Source organism: Camelina sativa, chromosome 11 (assembly GCF_000633955.1).
Source record: "Camelina sativa cultivar DH55 chromosome 11, Cs, whole genome shotgun sequence".
Classification (NCBI taxonomy): Eukaryota; Viridiplantae; Streptophyta; class Magnoliopsida; order Brassicales; family Brassicaceae; genus Camelina; species Camelina sativa.
Genome location: NC_025695.1, coordinates 44,168,413 through 44,191,183, shown reverse-complemented (window position 1 = coordinate 44,191,183; position 22,771 = coordinate 44,168,413). Strand labels below are relative to the sequence as shown.

General features: G+C 35.6%; 6 protein-coding genes across 7 annotated transcripts; 3 read left to right on the top strand and 3 right to left on the bottom strand.

The window, feature by feature from the left end:
• Positions 3,732-6,470, bottom strand: LOC104726285 (putative glucose-6-phosphate 1-epimerase). The gene is made up of 9 exons (XM_010445115.2): positions 6,276-6,470; positions 5,847-5,921; positions 5,284-5,340; positions 5,049-5,209; positions 4,823-4,963; positions 4,615-4,717; positions 4,415-4,514; positions 4,084-4,340; positions 3,732-3,925 (listed from the first exon to the last, which is right to left on the bottom strand). The coding sequence occupies exons 1-8, from the start codon at positions 6,366-6,368 to the stop codon at positions 4,132-4,134; spliced, it is 939 nt and encodes a 312-aa protein (XP_010443417.1). The 5' UTR covers positions 6,369-6,470; the 3' UTR covers positions 3,732-3,925; positions 4,084-4,131.
• On the bottom strand, positions 6,669-12,021 carry LOC104726284 (villin-5). The gene is made up of 23 exons (XM_019232933.1): positions 11,913-12,021; positions 11,720-11,819; positions 11,564-11,632; positions 11,246-11,482; positions 10,976-11,153; positions 10,756-10,888; positions 10,493-10,655; positions 10,262-10,409; positions 10,064-10,167; positions 9,771-9,926; positions 9,634-9,702; positions 9,480-9,548; positions 9,248-9,385; positions 9,048-9,176; positions 8,800-8,947; positions 8,632-8,642; positions 8,403-8,543; positions 8,189-8,314; positions 8,023-8,088; positions 7,608-7,950; positions 7,309-7,496; positions 7,051-7,223; positions 6,669-6,943 (listed from the first exon to the last, which is right to left on the bottom strand). Exons 1-22 carry the CDS (start codon positions 11,966-11,968, stop codon positions 7,110-7,112), a joined length of 2,886 nt encoding a protein of 961 aa, XP_019088478.1. The 5' UTR covers positions 11,969-12,021; the 3' UTR covers positions 6,669-6,943; positions 7,051-7,109.
• Positions 12,932-15,191, top strand: LOC104726283 (2-methoxy-6-polyprenyl-1,4-benzoquinol methylase, mitochondrial-like). Its single transcript, XM_010445109.2, has 9 exons — positions 12,932-12,990; positions 13,113-13,211; positions 13,336-13,462; positions 13,551-13,612; positions 13,708-13,863; positions 13,969-14,113; positions 14,209-14,280; positions 14,361-14,469; positions 14,937-15,191. The coding sequence occupies exons 2-9, from the start codon at positions 13,118-13,120 to the stop codon at positions 15,036-15,038; spliced, it is 867 nt and encodes a 288-aa protein (XP_010443411.1). The 5' UTR covers positions 12,932-12,990; positions 13,113-13,117; the 3' UTR covers positions 15,039-15,191.
• LOC104726282 (60S acidic ribosomal protein P3-2-like) lies at positions 15,559-16,600 on the top strand. Its single transcript, XM_010445108.2, has 2 exons — positions 15,559-15,843; positions 16,258-16,600. The coding sequence occupies exons 1-2, from the start codon at positions 15,646-15,648 to the stop codon at positions 16,420-16,422; spliced, it is 363 nt and encodes a 120-aa protein (XP_010443410.1). The 5' UTR covers positions 15,559-15,645; the 3' UTR covers positions 16,423-16,600.
• Positions 16,797-18,868, bottom strand: LOC104726281 (probable 18S rRNA (guanine-N(7))-methyltransferase). The gene is made up of 9 exons (XM_010445106.2): positions 18,691-18,868; positions 18,531-18,606; positions 18,243-18,326; positions 18,111-18,166; positions 17,926-17,982; positions 17,781-17,830; positions 17,543-17,695; positions 17,231-17,360; positions 16,797-17,121 (listed from the first exon to the last, which is right to left on the bottom strand). The coding sequence occupies exons 1-9, from the start codon at positions 18,787-18,789 to the stop codon at positions 16,954-16,956; spliced, it is 873 nt and encodes a 290-aa protein (XP_010443408.1). The 5' UTR covers positions 18,790-18,868; the 3' UTR covers positions 16,797-16,953.
• Positions 19,386-22,672, top strand: LOC104726280. Of its 2 annotated transcripts, none has more exons than XM_010445105.2 (11): positions 19,386-19,755; positions 19,885-19,989; positions 20,172-20,586; positions 20,683-20,882; positions 20,971-21,042; positions 21,127-21,217; positions 21,327-21,407; positions 21,585-21,647; positions 21,731-21,853; positions 22,056-22,094; positions 22,184-22,672. In XM_010445105.2, the coding sequence occupies exons 3-11, from the start codon at positions 20,221-20,223 to the stop codon at positions 22,319-22,321; spliced, it is 1,173 nt and encodes a 390-aa protein (XP_010443407.1). In that variant the 5' UTR covers positions 19,386-19,755; positions 19,885-19,989; positions 20,172-20,220; the 3' UTR covers positions 22,322-22,672. The 2 variants fall into 2 exon arrangements, with proteins under 2 accessions (XP_010443407.1, XP_010443406.1); XM_010445104.2 differs by having other exon boundaries at positions 19,387-19,755; positions 19,885-19,959.

Below are 22,771 nucleotides of genomic sequence, written 5' to 3'. Positions count from 1 at the left end.
AAGTGAAAAATATACTGTATTATAATAATATTTTTATTTTAGAGAGTTCATAGATCTAACCAATCTTTCAACTAATTGCCGGTGCATTAAGAAACAACTCTCATCGATCGTGGTTTGCTATTACCGTCCTTAAACCCAGATCCCAAAAAGATTAGTGTATATCAATATTAAACAATTCAAACGATTAAGAAAACTATATATTGTAATAGAAAAATCAAATGATTCCTTTCGCGGATGCATGGGTATGTTATTAAATTTGATAATTAGTAAGACACTAATATATAATCTAATTATTGTAGAGAACAAGAAGAGTTGGCTGGATTAGGCGGGGGCCATGTGAGACGAGAAGCAAGGAGGAAAGCTCAAAGGAGTAATTTAGAATAATTAACTCAAACCAAACATGATATGATCTCAAGTACAATATTTAGCACTAATTACCGACACGATAATTGTTTTTATTGGCTTATGTTAATAAAATCAGATTTTTTTAGAGTTCCAAAGTTTGGATCTGGAGGTCAACATCTAAATTTCGAATGGTACTAATCACATGAATTATTTGTCTGTTTATTCTTTATAGTTTATATATATACCGATCAATACTTGCAATGTTTTGTATGTAAATAATTTATATTCGTTGCAGATAAATGTTTTATACTATATTCATTACTTTTCTTAACCTCCTTTTCAGCTTTTTGGTTTGTTAAATAACTCATATTATTAGCTTTACCTAACAATTCTGATTGTATTATACGTGGTTTAATGAAAAATAATGGATCAGAGAAAATCATATCATTTTTTGTCCGCCGTATGTTAGACAATATTATAAAAACAAACCAATAACAAAAGATATGGGTGCTATATATATATATATATATATGAATAACAATTTGTTTGGTAGGTCGTAATATGATTTATTGCTGTAATACTTAAAAATAATTAACTTTTTTTTACAAGAAATTCATAGCCATCAACAACCAAAAAGAGAAAAGAAAGAACGAAATTAAATAACTTTGAAATCATTCGTTAACAATAAATAAAGTAGCACACGAAAAATGCATTTGGATTGACCGAGACTTAACAATATTTTGCTTTCTAAAATCAAAAGTAGTAGATATATTGGTCATACAATGACTTTATGATATATGTATGTCATGAAACTAATCACAAAAGTAAAAACGGTAAAAAAATAAACAAATGGTGATTTGGTCATAGTAGTATAGTATTTAGTATTTACTAGTATGATATTAAATTATTAANAAAAAAAAAAAAAAAAAAAAAAAAAAAAAAAAAAAAAAAAAAAGAGAAATAATAATAAGGGAGTTAAAAGTGAAGTGACGGCATGTGGAAGCAAAGAGTTATAAAAAACAGATTTGGGATTTTATAAAATTTAAATAATAAAAAGAGTAAGCACGCGTTGTAGCCTTTCTAACGTACACTATGGGTCCTTTGTTCTACCCCACTATAGTGACTATACACACATCCTTATTTATTTGTTTTTATTTTTTTGTTATTTTTTTGTGTGTAGATTATGATCAGACTAATTATTTAAATATATACAGAATAATTACATTTTGATTTGTTTGTTATTATTAGCATTGGAGCCATATATTTCTAACAAATGAAAATCCAAAAGCCAGCAGTGACTAATCCTAGGAATGGATAGGATTATTGACAACAGTTTTATTTTTCTTTCACAAACTTATCACATGTCAGAACAGAAGTTGAGAATTCAAGTAACGAGTTTTGTTTCCAAATTGAAATCGAACACAGTTCAGTGTTATCACTTACATACCGACATACTTATTTTTGCGTATTAGTAATTAGTTTTAGAGCTTAAGATTAATATTTTATATTTATAAGATCCGGCCGAAGATTAGTGTAGATCGGACTGAAAATTGTCATATTTACAAAAACAAACATTTTAAGATAAATACTCCTTCTCTCTCTAATAATTTGATGTTTAGGATTTTGCACACATACTAAGACAATGTATGTGTAATTAATTTATTATTTACTTTTTTCTTTATAATTTTTTATTATTATTTTTGGTCATGAGATAATTTATTTTTCTGACATTTTTTCTATTTTTTTATTTTTTCACTTATTTTTGTATTTAAAATATTTAAAACAGAGATAATAAATCTTCTCTAAAACATGTGAGACAAAAAGAGTAAATAACAAATTTAGATAATTACGACATCATTAAGGTTTTTTTTTCTCAAGCGATTGTGGGTCTTATTATAAGCCACGTGTCGGATACCTGAACAGATAAAAATGGGCCTTCGTCATGTCTCATGTGGGTTTTATTTTAATTTTTTTTTTTCAAGTGCAAGTTTTTCCACTTGTCACTCGACTATTAGATTTAGCTTTAGCTTATCTTCACTAGCTACTACTACTAGATACTTTCTGCTTTTTTTTTTCTAATTAGATTATTATTTTGTACTTTACATCTTATATATAGTACAGCCGAAAACGAAATTTGAAATTACAATTTTGGGAAAAAATGATATCCTTAATATGTTGAAAATGATCCTACAGTTTTTTTTTTGATCCTACAGTTTTTCTAAACATAATACTAAAAATTAAACTATCTTTGTTTATTTATATGATTTTTTGATTGTAATCATTATGTTATTCTATAATTTTACTAATCGAAAACCTTAGTTTTCAACTTTTCATCCCAATTTGATCTTAGGACAAATTAAGCATATTTGGATATTACATATGCAGTACTTAAATGAGTACAATGTTTACTATGGAGAGTATAGTATAGTTTAATAGTATTGTTTTTTATATATTTATTTTAGTAAAATTACAATGACGAAACTAATAAGGACAACTTCACTTCAGCTCCCACATACAATGAATCGGATTCAGAATATGATGGCTTTGTAACCAATGAAAAGCATTAACGACAAAAACCCACCATTAGTTAATTATTTTTATATAAAATTAATTTTTAATGTAAAAGTCAGGGAATCTCTTGCTGTTCGAGCCAGATGTAATCTTGTGTGGATCCAAAAAAATGCTCATTCTTTTTTTTTTTTTCGTTATGGTTATTACTTATTTTATTTATTGTAATGAATTTTCGTTTTCACATAACAGTATCTTTGTTATAGATGTAATTGTAAAATATCGTCCTATCGTCCTTTTGATTTTGTACTTGATCTCTCGAGTTAGTACTACTCGTTTACTTCTATCTTGATGTCCATATCAACCCATTAACTTTTGCAACTATAAGTCTATAAAATATTTTCTTAATGCTAATGTTGAAGTTAATGCTCATTTGTTGTGATTTAGACAAAGTTGGTGTATCAACTCAGGACAGAGACATCAATTTTCACTTAGATCCTATGTACTCAAGGTTAAAGATCCAAAAAAATCATGGTTTCTTAGATCCTGATCAGATCTTGAGATCTTTAACTTTTAAGGACTTGGGGTCAGAATTCACTTCCTTTGTTGATATTATTTATTTTATCATTTTATTTCACTAGTTTTTAACTCTTACACCAACCAAATAAATACGAACAACCTATCCAAAACCTTTTGTAACGAGCAAACTTTATTAGCGCATTACGTTTAACCCACAAATGTTAGAAGTTGAATAAGACCAGGCCGGGTTTTTTTAGTTCGCTTAACATCTAAATTCAAGACATATCCCAACGTCACAATCCAGCTGATTAGTCAACCTATATTACTAGTATTAGTAAACGAATTGATCGTGAAGTATATAAGTAACCGACATTTTAACGATTGGAAAATTTCCGGTGCAAAGTCTCTTGTCTTGATCCTCAAATCGTTAATGTTTGTGGTTACAAAAGAGAACTAAGAAGCATTGAGCAACAATTTTATTCAATCTCAGTTTCATTATATAGTATATCCGATGATCTTCAACTCCTCCTCCCTTCACTTGGTTTTTATAGTACTGTACAAACAAATGTAAACTTTATTTACACTATAAAGTAGCGACAAAATCATAAGAAAAAGTTCTACACTATTAAAATGACAGAATATGAAAACCAAAACGAAAGATTTGTATGTGCTCACGAAGAATCTAAATGGCCAAGAGTAAGCTGAAGTTACCTGCAATTAAAGAGAAGAGAAGTATGATGTTTTTGGAGTCTGAGAGAGTCACTCGAGGACTTTCTTGGGGTCAAGCTGTCCACTGGAGTAACTAGAAGGAACTGCTGAGAGTTCGAGTCTTCCCTTCCATTCTTCACCGGGTTTCAATGTGATCGGTCTCTCGATAGCTGCAGCTTCCACACAAAGAAAATGCTTATAGTCTTCATCTCCCAAGTCAGAGATCGTCTTTGATTTCTTATCCCAAGGATTCCACACCACTGAAAGATGATTATCAAATGATTCAGTCATATTAAAAAAAAAACTCAGATTCTGATCTCAATGCGAATCTTACCAGCGTCAGCAAGCCCGTCCTTGCGAATAACAAAAGTCCTCTTTTTCTCATGGTCCAAAATGGCAATCTTTGTAGGCGTGCTTAGATAAATCTTGTCAATCTATTGTTTTTCACCAAGTAACAAGTGTTTAGTTATGAGTGGTGATGATACTAGACACAAAAGATATTTCAGAAAGGAGAGATAGGAATAGAAAACTTACTTCAGATTCAAAAGTTATTGCATCGCCTTGTTCGGTAAATCGTTCTCTGTTCTTTAAGTTGTCAAGATAATCCAAGGTTTCCAATCCTTCAACCCGTACTTCACTGAACACAAGAAAAACCAATGCATATAAGCATATTACAAAATCTTTATTAATACTCCAAATCTTCTTGAAACAGAAGTAAAGAAATTTATGCAATGAGATTTACCTGATGTCTGAGACAGAGAAATAGGTGTGATAAGCAAATGTGAATGTAAACGGCTTTCCATCAGAGTTCGTGTTTCTAATGCGAGATGTCAGAGTTAATTCTCCTTCAGTCCCCAAGGCTACCCTCAGCCTCAACTCAAAACTGAAATGGACACACCAAATATTTTTAGTTAAATACAAGCAAATTGTTGAGAAAATATAGAGAATGAGTTTTTGAAAAATCTTACTTGTGAGGCCAGATCTTCAGATCGTCTTCAGTTGGCCTTAGGATCAGGTCAACAAAAGCATTAGAACAAGAATTCGATGGCAAAGGAGGCGGGCTAGCATCAATTTCCCAGATCCTATTTCTAGCAAACCCATGTGATTCAAGTGTACCAAAGTTACTGAACTGCACACACAAAAATCAGTATTTCATCAGCATAATGAACTCTGAAACGACGAAACAAACAAATAGGCACTTACTTGAGGAAAACATAGTGGAATCCCTCCACGAATTGGTTTCGGGGGCTTGAATATGGCCTGCACAGTTCATAACTCACGGTTTCAGATATCTATTGTTTGTAACTTTGTAGCTTACGTACACAGATAGCCGGGTAAGAAAGACTGTTCTAGTATGAGTAAATTACTAGACTTCCAAGTAAAATGTTGTCTATTCTTTCACAAATTACATGCTTCTTTAAGAATTTAAGCTAAAAATGAAGTTAAGATGTTTTCTTTTTTACATATTGATCAGTGTAAATAACCAAATTTAGGCAAAGATTTTCCCAAATCTTACATAAACTCCTTGAGCCAATCATGCTAGACAAAAAGAAAGAAAAACCTCGCTTTTGCATTATAGAGACACAAATAACCAGAGAAACAACATAAGATACATAAATGTTTAGCAATCGAACTGAACTTCTTAAGGTACCAAATATCATCTCTAACTAAGTTGAAAACAATTATCAATGAACCAAATGTCCCATTTCGTCAACAAGAAACTCAATTATTGAATGAAGTGGAAGATTGGTAAAGATCAGGAGTACCTTGCTACTGAGGTGAAGTAACTCCTCTCCGTTCTCATTCTTCCAAGAAGTCACATGACTACCATACAAGTATATCTGCAACCGTTCCAGAAAAAACAAGATAGAGATCAAGCTCACACTCAAAAAAAATACAATTCACCTCTGTGAAAACAGCAACAGATTCATAGATTACTACACTAAGCATCTACACATCCTTCATCGATAATAAACACGCAGATCCGGTTCATCCGTTTACATAAACAAATACAGAACTCAATTACACTACAACTAAAACCCACACAAGGATCTAAGAAAGAGATATTTTACAAATCAATAATTCATACGTACAAAATCGATTTTGATCTAAAATCACAGATCACAACAATTCAACAGTGAAAACAGAGAAAGAGCAGCGGCGTCACGAGGGGAGGGAAGGGGAAAATATATTACCTCGGCAGAGCGGCCGCGAGACTCGCGGAGGATGATCTTATCAAGGCCATTGGTGCCTTTAGCGAGCTCAAAAGGATGACGCTCCGTCGCCATGGAGAGTACTGAAAGTAGAAAAACCAAAAACAGGATCGAGATCCTGAGATTCCCCGTATATATCGTCGTTGCTACTCTTCTTTCTCTTNTTTTTTTTTTTTTTTTTTTTTTTTTTTTTTTTTTGCCGTTTTTGTTAGAACCGTTCTCTCTTTCACGACTGCGTTATGTTTAGTATTCTATTTTTTTTATTTTTTTATTTTGTAGACTTTTCATTATTTTTTAATATATTATGGATTAATGAAGAAAACTGACGAATGACGACCATATAATATATATAACATGATTAAAGATAAGATTTAATTTACATTGGTTATTCAATAATATACTGTGTAATAAGGAACAGAGGTTTGCCCAAAAAAGAACAGAGGAAAAATCAAGGCCAGGGAAAAAATAAAAAGAATCTCACAGCCAGACATAGCTCGGTGAGACCAAAACAAATAAAAAATCCTAAGTATCAATTTAAGAAAATTTGAATACTGTATATTACAAGTAAATATAGAGAATATACGAATTTTGTATCTGATTATTCGTAAGCAGCTCAAAAATGATTGCCCTCTTTGTGTTTTTTTCTTGAACTGCAAAAACAGACAATAGGAAGAAAGATTTTACAAAATCTAAACCGGTCTTATCCATCAAATAGGTGTAAGATTACACCAAAATGAGATAAAGGCGAAACACTTACGGGGTTTCTGGGTTAAAGATGAGGGAGAAGAAGACTGAGTTCATGAAAGACGAGTGTGTTCAGAAGAGACTAACAGACATTTTCAGCTTGTTTTGTTTCCATTTAGGCAGTTTATAAAACTCATTCTTTGTCATCTCAAATTTCTCCTTGAACTCTGATAAAGTCAAGTACGCCTGCAACAAAAACACCAAACTCACCTCTTTTAAATACAAACCCAATACACGAATGTTATATAATATGTGTTTTAAGGAACCTGACCTCTCTTCTAGTGAGGTCGATATCTGAAACAGGATCCTCTGAGTCGATTTTGAGGCGTTCGTATGGGAAAGTAGGGAGGTTGCTCTCTTCTTCTGCTTCGTCTTCTTTTGAATCTTCGTGAATGCTGCTCATTGCTTCTTCCTCGTTCGTCTCTGATGTCGGTTTTGGTGCCTCTGCTTGGTCTGCAGCTTCACACATCAGAAACGATCAAAAAAGGGTGAGCTCAAGATCTCAACTTATATTCACCTAATTGATAGTTTGGGGTTCAAATATGAAGAAGTTTTGTTTTTGCTGTATACCTTCAGAACTGGGGCTAGTAGGTGCTTCTTGAGAAGTAGGTGGAGATTTTTCGAAAAGCGCTGTACGAGCAGCTATAGCCGCAGATTTAGGAGCCATCTTTGAGAGGTCTGGGGCAAGAGATTTCGGGTAAAGCTTCCGGATCATTGGGCTAACCATAGGTGGTGGAGTTGATTGGTTTCTTATGTTTACGCTCTCAAAGTTTGCTGCAAGTGCATTGAAAGCTGGAGACCGTCCCCTCACGCGGGCCCTGTCTGGACTAAAGGTCATACTTCTGGACCGAGGCTGTGATTTGTCTGGAACAGCGGACCTGCTGCTATATACAGGGACTCTCCTTTTAGGTTTCTGAGCAAAGAAAGGACACAAGATCAAAATAGAATCAAGATTGATTTAAATAAAATGAGTTAAAGCTTTTACATCTAGAAGCGGTTTTCCTTTGTTTGTCAGGATCGCAAGCTTTCTCTGGAAAGAGTCTCCATGCATCTGCAAGAACCAGTTTTATCACTTAGTACGAGTTAGATTCCGAGGAGAGAATTTGAAGCAAGTATGGAGAGAGAGACAGAGAGAGAGAAGTTTCACTTACTCTGGATTTAGAAGAGTCCCAGGTGAAGAACCGAGTGAAAAATGGAGGTTCGTTTCCTTCCGTTACAATATATATCGGTGTTTCACTTGCTAGTTTCTCTAGGAGGAAATCATGCTTGATGAATTTCTGTTGGGGAAGACAATGAAGCCAAGGATCTATAAGAACTAGTATGCAGTTTTGTACGTTAATCTAGTTGAATGGATCTTTAAAGTACCTCTCCAATGGCTAAAACTTGTGGTTTTTTCTTGGAGTCAACCTGTTGTCCTACCCAGGCAAAGATCTCAGTGTGACAATCAAGTATGAAGATATCTTCAGTCATCAAATCATCTTGAGTGAAGTTGAAGATCTCTGTAACCTATACGGGCATAGAAAGAAGAACCTCAATTCAGAAATGTGAGATCATATCATAAACGTGCCTCATAAAAATGAAAACCATATCCTACCTTCAGATCGTCTGGTAAAGATAGCAACATCCGCAGAGTATCACCGGAAAATCAAACCGGGAAAAACCATCAAGTACAAGTTCAGAACAGTTACTTATTGAATTGTTAAAAGTTGAAGTGAAAACCCAAAACCCCGGAACGGGAACAGATGTTGCAAAATGGTTTTACCGTTTGAGAATGTGCAAGAGAATAGATGAGGATCACTTTCTTCATCCATTTTGATCTTCTGGCTCGGATATTCTGATTTTCCTCCTAATATTTCCCAAAACTGTTCGGACTCTGAACCTTCTTTATGTGCCTTAGTGGGTTCATTTGGCTGTACAAAACAGAAAAAACCAAGAATCAGAGGTTCCAGCATAAGTGAGATCTGAGAGGTACGTTCTGAAATGCAGAAACAAAGCTCATTAACTGATTACCTTAATCAAATCCAACATTCTCTCCATAAGTTCTTGATCATCCGAGGAAGTTAGATTGCCACACCAAGTGAAAACAGTAGAATCGCCATGTAATATATAACAGTGTGAAGAATTTAATCCTGTGGAAACCTGTTGGAACCAGATAATTATTTGAATTACCAATATAAAAGCTGTTTAATAATGGTTTATAATACACATACCGCCTCTATCTGTATGGCTTGCATGTTCTCGGGTCCAGAACCTTGAACCCGAAACAACGCAACACCTTCTGCATCATAAGTAGTATCAGGGATTTCGTTCTCTGCTATGTACTTTTTGAAAGCATCACTTAGACCACCCTGAGACGAAAAAAAACATTTTTCTAGAGATTGTGATAAATATTACTTCAAACCTACCAAAATAAAACCTGAAGAAAAAACTTAGATATTAGACCTTGAATGTGATGAAGCTTTGCATGATCACAAAAAACTGAATTGGTTCCTTTCCCTCGTAAATACGAGCCTGCACCAAATAAGACTGATAAAGTTGTATCCAAAACGAAAATATTCACCTTAAATCTATAACAAGAAAAAACAGGAAGAAGCACCTGAGCCGGCATAAACTTCATGGATTCAACCATCTTGCTTGCCATGGAAATGGCAGATGCTCTGTCGTCCTATATATATCATCATCAATTAGCACACATAGAGAGTAAAAAGTTATACAGTATGTAGATAAGTTTACCTCGATGCTTTGCTTTCCAAACCAAGTACCCACTAAATGTTCCTCTCTGTCTTCTCCGGGATATGAGTACCGGAATATATAACAATCTCCGCTGTAGAACTTTGTCTGCTCCGCTGCTTCGAGAAGGATCTTTTCTTCATGATTGATTCGCCAGACCTGAAAATTTTCATAGTTAGCAATCAGAAGGGATATAGACATGCGATCACCAAACGTGTATCAAAAAGACTATGTATTGATTATGTTCACTTATTCGAATACATAAATGCCGGTATACACTAAGACATATTCACTACCTGGAGATTTCCTGTGCAGTCAATGTATGGCTTTGGTTCATCTTTAGAAGTAGAAGAAGTCTTAACCAGGCCTTCAACGTTAACTCCTTGCCGTTGCAAAAGAGCTGGCGAAAAGACAAACAGAGTAAAGTATCTCATAATTGAAAGTTTAAAACTCTGAGCAATTTGATCGATGTGGATAGTACTAGTATACTAAACCTGCGACTTTGCCCCTGCCTTGCTGGGGCTCAGTCATGGTACTTGAAGCTGGCCATGAATCAAACTTCGATCGGAACATCACTGTTTCATACCCTTCCATCACACTGACTAGGTTTGATTTTGGCCGTTCAGAAGAACGGAAAAACTCCTGACAAAATAAAAAATGACAATGTAACAGTGAAGAAAACCCATAAACAAAACTACTGCTTGGGTGCATGAGAAGAAAGTTACATCTGCAGTTTCACTTGCGTTCTTTCTTTGGTCAATTGAAGTATTTCTTCCCTTCCAAACGAACATTTCAAGACCGCAATCGAGAATATAACATTTGTTAGTGTCCAGAAGCTCTTTCTCCAAAGATTCAGCCTCTACGGGTTCTGTCTTTCCCTTTTCAACACTTGAAAGACCAAAACAATGTCTCAAGTCAGAACATAATTATCTGTTGCAGTATTTGGTCAATTACGAGAAAAGTTCTCTTAAGATCAAAGATGTTCCACCTGAAGAGTTTGATCCCATCAGATTCAGCGGTTGCGTCATCATTGACTGCTGCTTTCTTAGGAAGCGGAGCAAACCCACCAAACAGACCCCAAAACTCTCCAGCTTCAGCATCAGCCATCATCCTCCCATCCTCTACAACAAAGGAAAAAACACATTACACTCAATATAGTTGGTATAAAATCTTAGGCTCTATTGTTTTTGACGGTTTAGTTCACTTACCAACAGCTGCGATATCACACTTTCCATCATGGTAAGTGTCTTTAATGTACTGAACAACCTCAAGAGCTTTTGCTCTTTCTTGAATACTCGACTTAGAACCATTGAATTGAAAAATTTTAGACTCTGTATCAAGAATGAAAACGTCTTCGTGGTTGAGAGTCGATCGAACAAACGGAACCTGTGAATGAGAAAAAGAATGCATACCAAGATGAAAACCATAAAGGACCAGTAGAAGAGGAAAAAACTACAAGACATTATTAATTGACTTGCCTCTTTTACGCGAACGACATGTTTGCCTTTGCAGATGTACAGACGTGTCTGATGCTCCTCAGGTTTTACGTGGTTGAACCCGGACGCAACTCCACCTTCTTGAGGTATTATGCAAGGTTTGAAGTAGGAAAGAAACTTCTCCGTTTCGTGACCCTGTACTTCTCGGTACTGAACAGCACGCCCACCTAAAGCTGAATCTAATTCAACTGTCATGATGGCGACAGCACCTGCTTCATCCTGTTTTCATCAAAACACCACCATGAATCTAATTCATTGAAGAATATGCACAGAGAAACAAGAATATGAAGAGACTGTTACCTGACTGGAATCTTTACCGAGCCAGTAGTGGATATCGTGATGCAAGGAACCACTTCTTAACGCTGTGGTCTGGTATGAGATAGATAACAAGGTTTTAGAAACTATTAAGAAACTATATAGGATTAAACCAAGGGAGAAACAAGAAAGACTACCAACCTTTAAGACTATATAGGAATCCCCGGTGAAAAATTTACCATGAGACTCATTTGGAACAGTGACAGGTTTGAAGTTCTCGATACGCCATATCTCAATCCCGCTGTAAATACAATTAACAAAAATAAAGAAGAGATGAATCAAAAGCAATACAGCAAGGACTTGAAATGGAAACACAAAAAAATGAGAAGGTTACGATTTCTGGCCAGCTCCTTGGAGAGTCTGATCCAAATCTCTCATGGAAAACGTCATTCTGGTTTTGTGCAAATCTTAAACTCTCCCCAGCTTCTAAATTTCCAATAAACAAACCAAACCTGGAAGATAGTTAATGACTATGAATCAACACTTTTAATTCAAACTCGGAGGAGGTTGAAAATGCAGATTTCCAAAAAAAGAGAAACAAAGAGGTTCTTCTCAATATCTAACAAGCAAACAAACCGAGAAACTCTGATATACTACACAATGTACTTGAAAAGAAAAGTAGAAAGCTATTGAAATGCATGGTACAATGTTGTAGGTACTAGAATCGTTGGAAACAACCATTGTAAACCGCAAACATTATTTACCGTCAACTCAACAAACCAAAACATAAAAAAGATACCCCCTGATCCTCAAAAAAAGCTGCGAATGTTCAAGCGAAAGCCACAGGAACAGAGGAGATATCGCAAGCAAAAAAAACCAATAACAAGAAGAAAAAGTCTCACCACAAACGCGTTCAAATAATTCAATACGAACATGTAGTAAACTCAAATACCAGAGATGGAATTCATCAAGATTTGAATCAGAGGCACATAAAAATCACAAAAATGAAAACAAAGCTGGACGATTATAAGAAGTACATAAGAAGAACACACATGCATGAAGCTTATACCTTTTTTTAACAGATCAAAGAAGAAAAACGTATAATGATGCGTTCATAGTTTAGTTTGTGAGAAAGAAGAAAAAAATGGTAAAAAGGAAAATGAAAAATGTGATGATCCGAGAAAAATAAAAAAAAACGAACTTTGTGGTGAAGACTTCTTCCCGCTTTTTCAGGTTTCTCACTTCGAAAAATTCGCAAATTCAGAGAGATAAATAATTTAATTTTTAATCCAATATTTATTAATCTCTTTAAAAAAAATTAACAAAGAATTTGTAGATTGAAATGTTTATTTCTCTTTGAATTAAAAAAAAATATATATATATATATATATATAGTATTAAAAAAAAAATCGTGAGCTCAATTAACAAAATGCACTAACGAGTTCGTCTCCTCACCGAAGTCGCAGTCGCAGGTGAGTTTATTATAGCTCTATCTCTTTCTCTCTTTCATCTCTGCTCCTACGATTTCGTCTTCCTCGTTCGCGGAACCAAAACAATTCTCCGTCCAAGACCGTAATTTCTGATTCAATATAAGGAGCTATGGCACTTCGATCAGTAAGCAGGAGGCTCGGGAGCAGGATTTTGAATCACCGTTCCTTTGTTGCTTCGCTTCATTCTCATGCCACAAGTTTCGGTATCACTACTCTTTTAAAGATCTATCCTTTCTTCTCTTGATTTGGTTCTTTGGTATTCTAGATTGTGATCTCTCTTTGAGTTTTACAGTGGGAGTTTAAATTTTAGTGTTTTTGATTTTTCAGGGTTTCAAGAAGTTAAGGAAGAAGATAAAAGCAAATTGGTTGGTAACGTTTTCACCAATGTAGCTTCGAGTTATGATATTATGAATGATGTGATGAGCGGTGGCTTGCATAGGCTATGGAAGGAAAGGTTAGACTCTGTGATACTTTTATATCACCAGCGTTAAGAATTGCTTTTTGTGTAAAAATTGAAACTTTTGAGTGGCTTGTGATTTCAGACTTGTTGGTAAGCTGAGTCCGTTTGCAGGGATGAAGCATCTTGATGTGGCCGGTGGAACAGGTCGAAACAATTAAACATAGAATTTTGCTGTCTCTGATCACGAATCCATACATCTTATAATTGAAAATTTCATAGATATTGGTTGTATTACGCAGGTGATGTTGCGTTTAGGATCTATGATGCTATTTACAGTGTCAAACGAAGAGCATTACAGAAAGTTGATGAGGCTTCTCTTGAAGAGACTCAGATATACGTATGTGACATTAATCCTAATATGTTAAACGTTGGAAAACAACGAGCTGCTGAGAGAGGTGAGACATTAGCATTCTTTGTGCATCAATTTTGTATCCTCTTTTTTTCCTCTATAGTTTTTCTATGTATGTGTGGGCTCAGGCTTCCTTTGCTATCTTGAACAGGTCTAAGAGATAACAAGTCGCTCGTATGGGTTGAAGGAAATGCAGAAGCCTTGAGTTTCGATAATAATTCAATGGATGGATACACTATTGCATTTGGAATAAGGAACGTCACACACATTGAAAAGGCTCTAGCTGAGGCTTATAGGTACCTACTACAAATAATTACACCCTCTTCGATTCAGGTGTGTTTTCCTGTTACAGCGTTTGTGTATAACCTTGTAAAACTCTTCACACTGTTAGGGTACTAAAACGGGGTGGAAGATTCTTGTGCCTTGAGCTCAGCCATGTAGACATTCCGATTTTCAAAAATCTGTAAGTTTCGATGTTGTGGAAGTAAGTACCGAAGTCTTTTTTGTTTCTTTGATAATCTCACTTTGTTTCTTGTGTTGCAGATACGATCTGTATTCTTTCCAGGTCATCCCACACTTAGGGGAACTAATCGCCGGGGACAAGGAATCTTATCAGTACTTGGTTGAGAGCGTTCGTCGGTTTCCCCCTCAGGTTCAAATATTCACCCTTTTGTTACCTTTCTTAAAATATCGCATAATTAGTAATTACACACAGTTTTGAGCTTAGTTTTCCTGTGTTTTCGTTATTTTGCTGCACTGCTTGGAAGATTTGTATAAAATAGTGTAGTCGTCATATGATGTTTCAACTTGTTGGTTTCTTCAAGAACATTAGTAATAAAATGCCATGCTCAAATCTTTAGTTAAAGGTTGTGTGAGATTCATTTTAGAAGATAACTTTTAAGTTTTAACATGTGGGCTTCTTCAAAACCATTAGTAACAACGTACCATGATCAATAATATAGCTAAAGGTTCTGTTAGATTCCAGTAAGAAGATCAGTTTTAAGTTATGATAGCCATTGATTATATGAGCATCGTGTGTGATCAGGTTATGTCTGTTCTATAAGACGTTTTTGGTTTTGGGCATGTTTTGTAATCACTAGATGTATGAAATGAGTGCAGGAGAAATTTGCTTCGATGATCGCAGACGCAGGATTTGAGAAGGTGGAGTACGAGAACCTTGTTGGTGGAGTTGTCGCCATTCACTCTGGCATAAAGCTCTGACCTTTTTCTCTTCTCTTTTGCTTCTGCTGTTTCAAAACCCAAACTGTAAAAGTTGGTAGGTAATAATAACTAATAAGGCTCTGTTTAAGAGCGAATTTACCACATAACTTGTTTATTCCCCTCTAATTTTTGAGGAAATTTTGTTGATTTTCATCCTATAATTAAATGAGTCTACTACTACTTGATATATTTCTGAAGTGTATGTAACAAACAAACAACAAAAAAGTTTGTCTAAAGGCATATCCTCCTCGACTCAAATCATTCTTAGACAATACAAGAAATTACATCTGCTTACCAAGTTGTTATGGAGAGAAGCCATGAGTTGAAGTAAGACACTGCTCTCTGGATCTCTCCTTAGTTTTAATGAACGCCTACAAGCAAAACGAGATTAAAAAGACAAAAAGAGCTCTTTAATGGGCTTTGTAGAGGGCCCATTATTTAAAGCCCAGTTTTGATTCTAGGGTTCTTAGGTTTTTCCTCTCACTGCGTCGTCGTTGTGAAATAAAATCATATATAAACGTAACTACGCATTATTTTTTGGGGGGCCGTGAGACTAAAACCATTTTCACAGTTGAGAAATCTCGCCGCCGTTTGAAGAGAGACAGAGATGGGAGTTTTCACTTTCGTTTGCAAAAGCAAAGGCGGAGAATGGACCGCGAAGCAACACGAAGGAGAGCTTGAAGGCTCAGCTTCTTGCACTTACTCTCTACAGCGCAAGCTTGTTCAGGCTGCTCTCTCCGCCGATTCATCTGGCGGCGTTCAGTCTTCTTTCTCTCTTGTCTCCCCTACCTCCGCCGTCTTCCAGGTTTCTTGACCATTTCCTATGTCCCTCCTATATATTTGTTCGTTTGCTGTGGATCGGTGTTAGTTGTTTAATCGAAGACGTGATCGAGTGTAAATAGCTAGATGTTATGGTTTAGGATCTCATTTCGAGCTTAAGATCACTAAATCTGATGATGCAATCATAGTTTGTTTCTGACCATTTGATCGGATTTTGTGATATAATCTGGATTTTAATTCAATGTGTATTGCTTTTAGATCCATTAGTTTCTGATTGTCGTCTGGCCTTTGATCCATTAGTTAATTACACAATTGTTGAAATTGCTTCGTAACAATTTATGTAATTAACATGCGTATTGATAAGAACATGTGTATTTATTTCTGAAATGCGTATTGGATCCTTTTGTCTTGATAAGAACATGTTTTATATCTTGAGTAGGTGATCATCGGCGGTGGTGGTGGTGGAGGATTTGCTGTCGGAGGAGGTGCAGCAGCAGGAGGTGGCGGTGGAGTTGAGTCTGCCGCAGCTGCAAAGGAGGAAGAGAAGAAGAAGGAAGAGTCTGAAGAGGAAGAGGGTGACTTTGGATTTGATCTCTTTGGTTAAGAGACAACAACAAAACTCGTTTAGCTTTTGAAGTTTTCTCTATCTCGATTTTTGTTTTCTTTTCTGTTTTCAAATCTTAGATCGAACTTTCCAGCGCAATGACTATAATGTAATGTCAGAAATATATGTTTGTTTCTGGTTTCATCTCCTTATTATGCAATCATATCAGTTTCATACATATATCTCTTTTCATTTTTTGGTAAATCTGTTAAATGGCGATTGCTTATAGTATGATCTTATTCACCATTATTACTGTTTACTCTGGACTGATTGGTAACGTACGTGAAAGCTGTTCAAAGCGGTACCACTTGTAATATTTGTTTTTGTTCACCAATCACTACCTCTATTCATACTTGATCCATGACCAACAACTATTTTAGAAGTCGGGAAAATTTTGATTACAAGCTGCATTCGATCATAGCAACAAAAAAGTTTAATACAAACAATTTAAATTCAAAAACAGAGGATGATCAGTACTTGTTTTAGTGACGAAAACATCTATAGAGCGTTTTAAGTATTCATAAAACAAAACTAGAAACGCGACTTGCGTTTTCGACCGGTGTACTTGGAGTCAGCAGGAACATCGTTTCCTTTTCTTCTACTTTGCTCTTTCTTCCTTAAAATCCATTCCCTACTTTTCCCTTTCTTGTTTGACGACTTCTGCCTTTTCTTTGGCCTATTCCGATCTGACATAGACACCTTTTTCCCAACAAATAAAACAAACAATGGTAAATGAGATTTCGATATAGTACTGGCAAATCACAAGACAGTAATGAGATTCCTAGATAGAGAGAGCCGTAGTTTTTACCATTCCACTCTCTTCGTCTTCGCTACTGTCATCTTCAGAGCAACCCTCATCACAGTCACTTTTACCGGTTTGAATACTTGTCTGAACAGAACCACATGTGAGGACCAAGAACTCTTTTCTTTTCTTAGTACTGCAATAAAAGAAAACATTGCGTGTGATTAAATGTGTGAAACCAAACACCAAAAACAGCGTTCAACATGAAATGATCATGCCATTGCATGATAGTTCTAAGCAGCTCATAAGACTACAAGACCAAATTTATTTTCTTGATTGTAAAAGAATGTTATCAATGGAATTGGCAACAATACATACCTGTGTGGATAGTCAACAACAAGTCCACCTCCAAATCCAGCTTGTAAGGCCTGGCGAAGAATCAATTCACGCTGCTTGATATTCTCAGGGTACACTTGAAAAACGGCTCGTGCTCCTCTTGACAAGCAGCGGTATAGTGACCCAAAGAAAGCCCTTCAAATTTCAGAGGTTAAAATATCAGTTTTGGCAACACACTTTCTAACTCAGTTCAGTAAAAATTTATCTGATTTACACCTACTTTAGCCTCAAACGAGGTTCATGCGATGACTTATCCGCATTGCATAACCACTGAAATCAGAAAATACGGCAGAATTGATTAAAAATCACCATAATCCTTAAAAAAAAAAAAGCATATGTACGTAAGGTAATATGAGAAGTGAAACCTGAACAGCTGATATACTGATGGCACCATCGATAACTCCTGGACGAAGACCTAATCCCTGAGACAAGTAATATGTGGATAAAAGCAATCACTAATATGTCATCGTACAAAAGAAAAAATCAACTCTAGCCCACAGAAAAAGTCTAAGAGAATATGATAAAACTAAAAGTGAAGCTATATATACACCTGCCCCATATCACCAAGTAAAAGATCACCCTCAACTTCCCTTTCCACAGCGACATCTACATTGTCACCAGAGGGCTTAAGATCACAAGAGATGGGAAATGACAAGAAACAGTTAACAAAGAATAAACTTACTAAGCATAGAAGCTGAAATGTCTAAACCAAGCCAATGATGCCCGCTTTCAGAAATTGTTTCCCCACTCAGGCCAGATCCACAACCTGAAACCAGAATAGAGAGATTAGTTCTTCTCTGTTCTTGAAAACAAAGCTAAACAACGAGACACTAACATAATCAATGATCTAAAAGACTAATTTTTAAAAAATTATGACCACATTTGTTGATTATCAATAAACCAGCAAATCAAATTATGGTTACACAACTAAACATCATAAGTAAAATAAAAAAGGATCGATTTTTGATACCTATGTCGAGTAAGAATCTAGGAACTCCATCTTCGGGCAAAGCAAGAAGCTCCAAAGCTCTCTCTGACAACTTAGCCTATAAAACCATAAAAATGTTTTTTTTTTTATGCACAAGTGCTAAATTTCAGGAGAAACAGAGAGATAAGAGATATTGAAAAACCTGAATATCGACGATACGGGAAGAAGAAGTATACTTCCGAGCTTCGGTTTCATCGTAGAATATCTCCGGTGGAGCTAGCAACTCAGGTCGATTTGCCATTATTTAAGCGCTTTTGCTCTCTGGTTCTGGAGGTGGATGAAGAAAGAACAACAAACAAAACGAACGGCGTTTAACCTTTCTTTAGGGTTTAGAGCCCAAAACAAAAAAAAACAAAAAAAACTTAATTGCAAAATCCGCTTGTTGGTTTGTGTTCGGACCGGTTAAAGAATTAGAGATCAGTGATGTTCTTCAGAATTTCCGGTTTGGTTAGTTGCTCTAATTTTTCTTACCGGGTTGGGAAGATCCGATTATAATATACGGGCCTAAGCAAAAAAAAAAAAAACAAGAGTTATTGGGCCTAAACTTTTTGTCGCTCATTCTTTTTTTAAACAGGCAACTAAAATCCAAAACCATACAAAAAAAAATCTCAAAGTATGTACAATAGTAAAAGAAAAAAATATGTAATCTTTTTTTTTTTGTGTGTGTGTAAAAGAATGCGTATTGCGTAAGACTTTTCTATCTCTCTATCTCTAGTGTGTCTTTTTGATTCCACCATCATTGGAAAAATCGACTGGTGTGGAGTGGAGGTGTTTGTTTGTTTGTTTATATATACTAGAAGAAGATAATTAAACAATTTTAGTTTTTTCCAAATTAACAACAACAGAAAAAAAAAAAGAAAAAGGAAAAGTCTAAACACTTGTGTCTGAGTCTGAATCGATTTCTTTATTTCAAAGCGAAGAGAGAGAAAACAAATCGAGGATCTGAAAACAAATACACACACTTGTGTATGTTCTTCATTGGAGACAGCTTATAATATATTAATAAACATTTATTACCAAACACAAAAACACTCTCTCGTTATCTTTTCTCTTCATCTCTTTGATTTTTCTTGTAATAACCCTAAAGATCTTTTAAGGTTTTCATCAAGATCATCAAAGCTTTCCCTTTTAAGATCTGGGCTCACTCAAAGATTCTCTCTTTTAATTTCTCTCCCCATTTTAATACCATTCAGCTCGAAAGTCTCAGGTACTACTGTTCTAATAACTTCTCATTCTCTTCAGTCTTCTTCTTCTTCTTCACTGATTTAAATGCCTTTGGTCCACTCCTCTGTAATTAAAAATCGAATCTGATATATTTAATTCTATTTTTTTGTAGCTTTTTTGGAATTTCTGAAGTGGAGTAAAACTCACTACACTTTCTTAATTGGCATCGTATCGTACCTACGTGCGGGTGAGGATCTTTCTCAATCACAATAACAACGTGAATCCTTCTCTCCTTTATATTAGGGTTTCTTTTTTCTCAATTTTCCTATAATTTTTGTTCAACCAAACGTGTAGGACTTGGAATTTAAAAAATCTCATGTTCCTCTAAAGAGTGTTGCTTTAAAGATTAGCAAGTGCCAAAAAGATTCAATATTTTTTATTGTTTGTGAAAATTTTCAGGTTCTGTTCAATGTAAAGAAGTTAAAAGATTCAAGCTTTTTGTTCTGCAATGGGAGAAACACAGAACCTGCATTTGTCTCCACGACACCGCTCTTCTCTAAAGAAGCCATTGTTGATTGTATTATTAGTATGCATCGCAAGTGTGGTCTTGGTCATCACTTACATGTATCCACAACAGAGCACTAAGAGCTCTGCTGCCTGTGTGGGTTTATCTAGTAGAGGCTGTGAAGCTGCGCTCTCTGGATGGCTTCCTGTTCATGTGAGGAAATTTACTGACGAGGAAGTTGCAGCTCGAGTTGTGATCAAAGACATACTTAGAACACCTCCTGCTCTCACCCCTAAATCAAAGATCGCTTTTATGTTCTTGACTCCTGGTACTTTGCCGTTTGAGAAGCTCTGGGATAAGTTTTTTCAGGTTTTAAAGATGATCTGAGGCATTCTTGATTTGTTTTTGATTGCTGTGTGTGTGTGTGGTATTTGACGGTTTGTTGCTCTGTATATTGTTGTGAAGGGTCAAGAAGGAAGATTCTCTATTTACATCCACCCATCAAGGTTAAGACCAGTTCACATTAGCCGTCACTTTTCAGACCGTGAAATTCACAGTGATCATGTCACTTGGGGAAGGATTTCTATGGTTGATGCTGAGAGACGGCTTCTAGCAAATGCTCTTGAAGATCCTGACAACCAACACTTTGTTCTTCTTTCAGAAAGGTGATTTTCATAAAGTTATTGTCGTTGCACCAAAATCATAACTTTTTTCCAGCTACATTCTCTTTACTCGCTGTATCTCTTATTGCAGTTGTATACCGTTGCATACATTTGACTACACCTATCGGTATTTGATGCACGCTAATGTCAGCTTCATTGATAGGTAAATAAATGACTCTCAGCTTTCTATTGCTAAATTTGATTTCTCCATTGATATTCACCAATGCTTGTTTCTATCTCTCTCAAGTTTTGAGGATCTTGGTCCTCACGGGACGGGCAGACACATGGATCACATGTTACCTGAGATCCCTAGGCAAGATTTCAGAAAGGGTGCACAGGTAAAATATTGTTAAACTTAATCCCTGTGTTATGGATTGTTCTTAAGTTGCTTCTCTAAGTCTGTTTGGTAATGGTAAGGTTGATTCCCACTTTTTACTTTTGGTACAGTGGTTCACAATGAAGCGTCAACACGCTGTAATAGTGATGGCTGATGGTCTCTACTATTCAAAATTCCGGGAATATTGCAGAGTAAGTTCGGTATTCCTTTATACCAAACTTTTCATTTTCATGGATGATTGAGTTCTGTAATAAGAAATTGTTCATAAAGATTCCAAGCTTGGATCATCTCAACCATAACTCTTTTAAACTTGAGAAAAGTTTTAGTTTTGATGCTTACTTACTCTGATTCTGATTTGAAATCCTCAGCCTGGGGTAGAAGCAAACAAGAACTGCATCGCAGATGAACATTACCTGCCAACATTCTTCCACGTGAGGAGATTACAACAACTTTCTCTCTTATAAAATATGTCACTGTGATTCTTGTCCCTTAACGAAATCTTTGTTCTTTAAAGATGCTTGATCCTGGAGGAATCTCGAACTGGTCAGTCACATATGTTGATTGGTCTGAGCGTAGATGGCATCCAAAGACATACAGAGCGCGTGATGTCTCACTCAAGCTCTTGAAAAATCTCACGGTAATGTTACAACAATTCTTTCAACACATCAATCAAACATCACATGGATATATTTTTTTTTTGGTGGAAACATCACATGATATATTGATATCACAGAGTAGAGATTCCATGAGAAAATTCCCAATTCTCTATCTCCTCTTTTTTCATGTCTTTGTGTTTTTAAAATTCTGATACATACTTTTCCTTCCTCTGTTTCTTGCAGTCCGACGACATGAGTGTACATGTAACAAGCGTTGGCAAGGTAACATTACACGTTTACTGCATTTGAAAACACTGAAAAATGTGAAAATGCTTTTTCTTGATTTATCTCCTGCGTTTTTCTTTTCTTAGCGCGGAGAAGAGCTGCATTGGCCTTGTACATGGAACGGAATTAGACGTCCATGTTATCTATTCGCAAGGAAGTTTCACTCAGATGCTCTTTACAAACTGGTCAGACTCTTCCCAAACTACACCAGCCCAGTTGTCTGAGAGAGATACAACAAATTCTTGAAACCGAACCATACTATTCTTGAAACCGCAACAAAACACGTCCACATATCTCGAGATTGGATTGGATTGGATTAGATTGGATCAAAGTTTACTGTAAATTCTCTTTAAAATGCTTCCTATTCCTGGGATTTAGTGTCTCGTTGATGAGACATGTTACTCTGCTTTTATTAAAGGTTTAGTACAAGAACAAAATTAGAAGCAGAGATTTTTGGTTAAGGAGAGGTTTGGTTATTGTGATTTAAGCCATTGTTCGGTTAGTGTTAACCGGTATGTGTTGTTGTAAGGTGAAGCTATTAGACTATTAGTAATTTAGCACAAAGAGTTTAGATTTGCTTGCTGCGTTGGGAGTCTTGGGACACATCAATATATAAACAATAAAGAAATTTCATCTCTTTACACGCGGTGACACAAATGTTTTGTATATAAAAG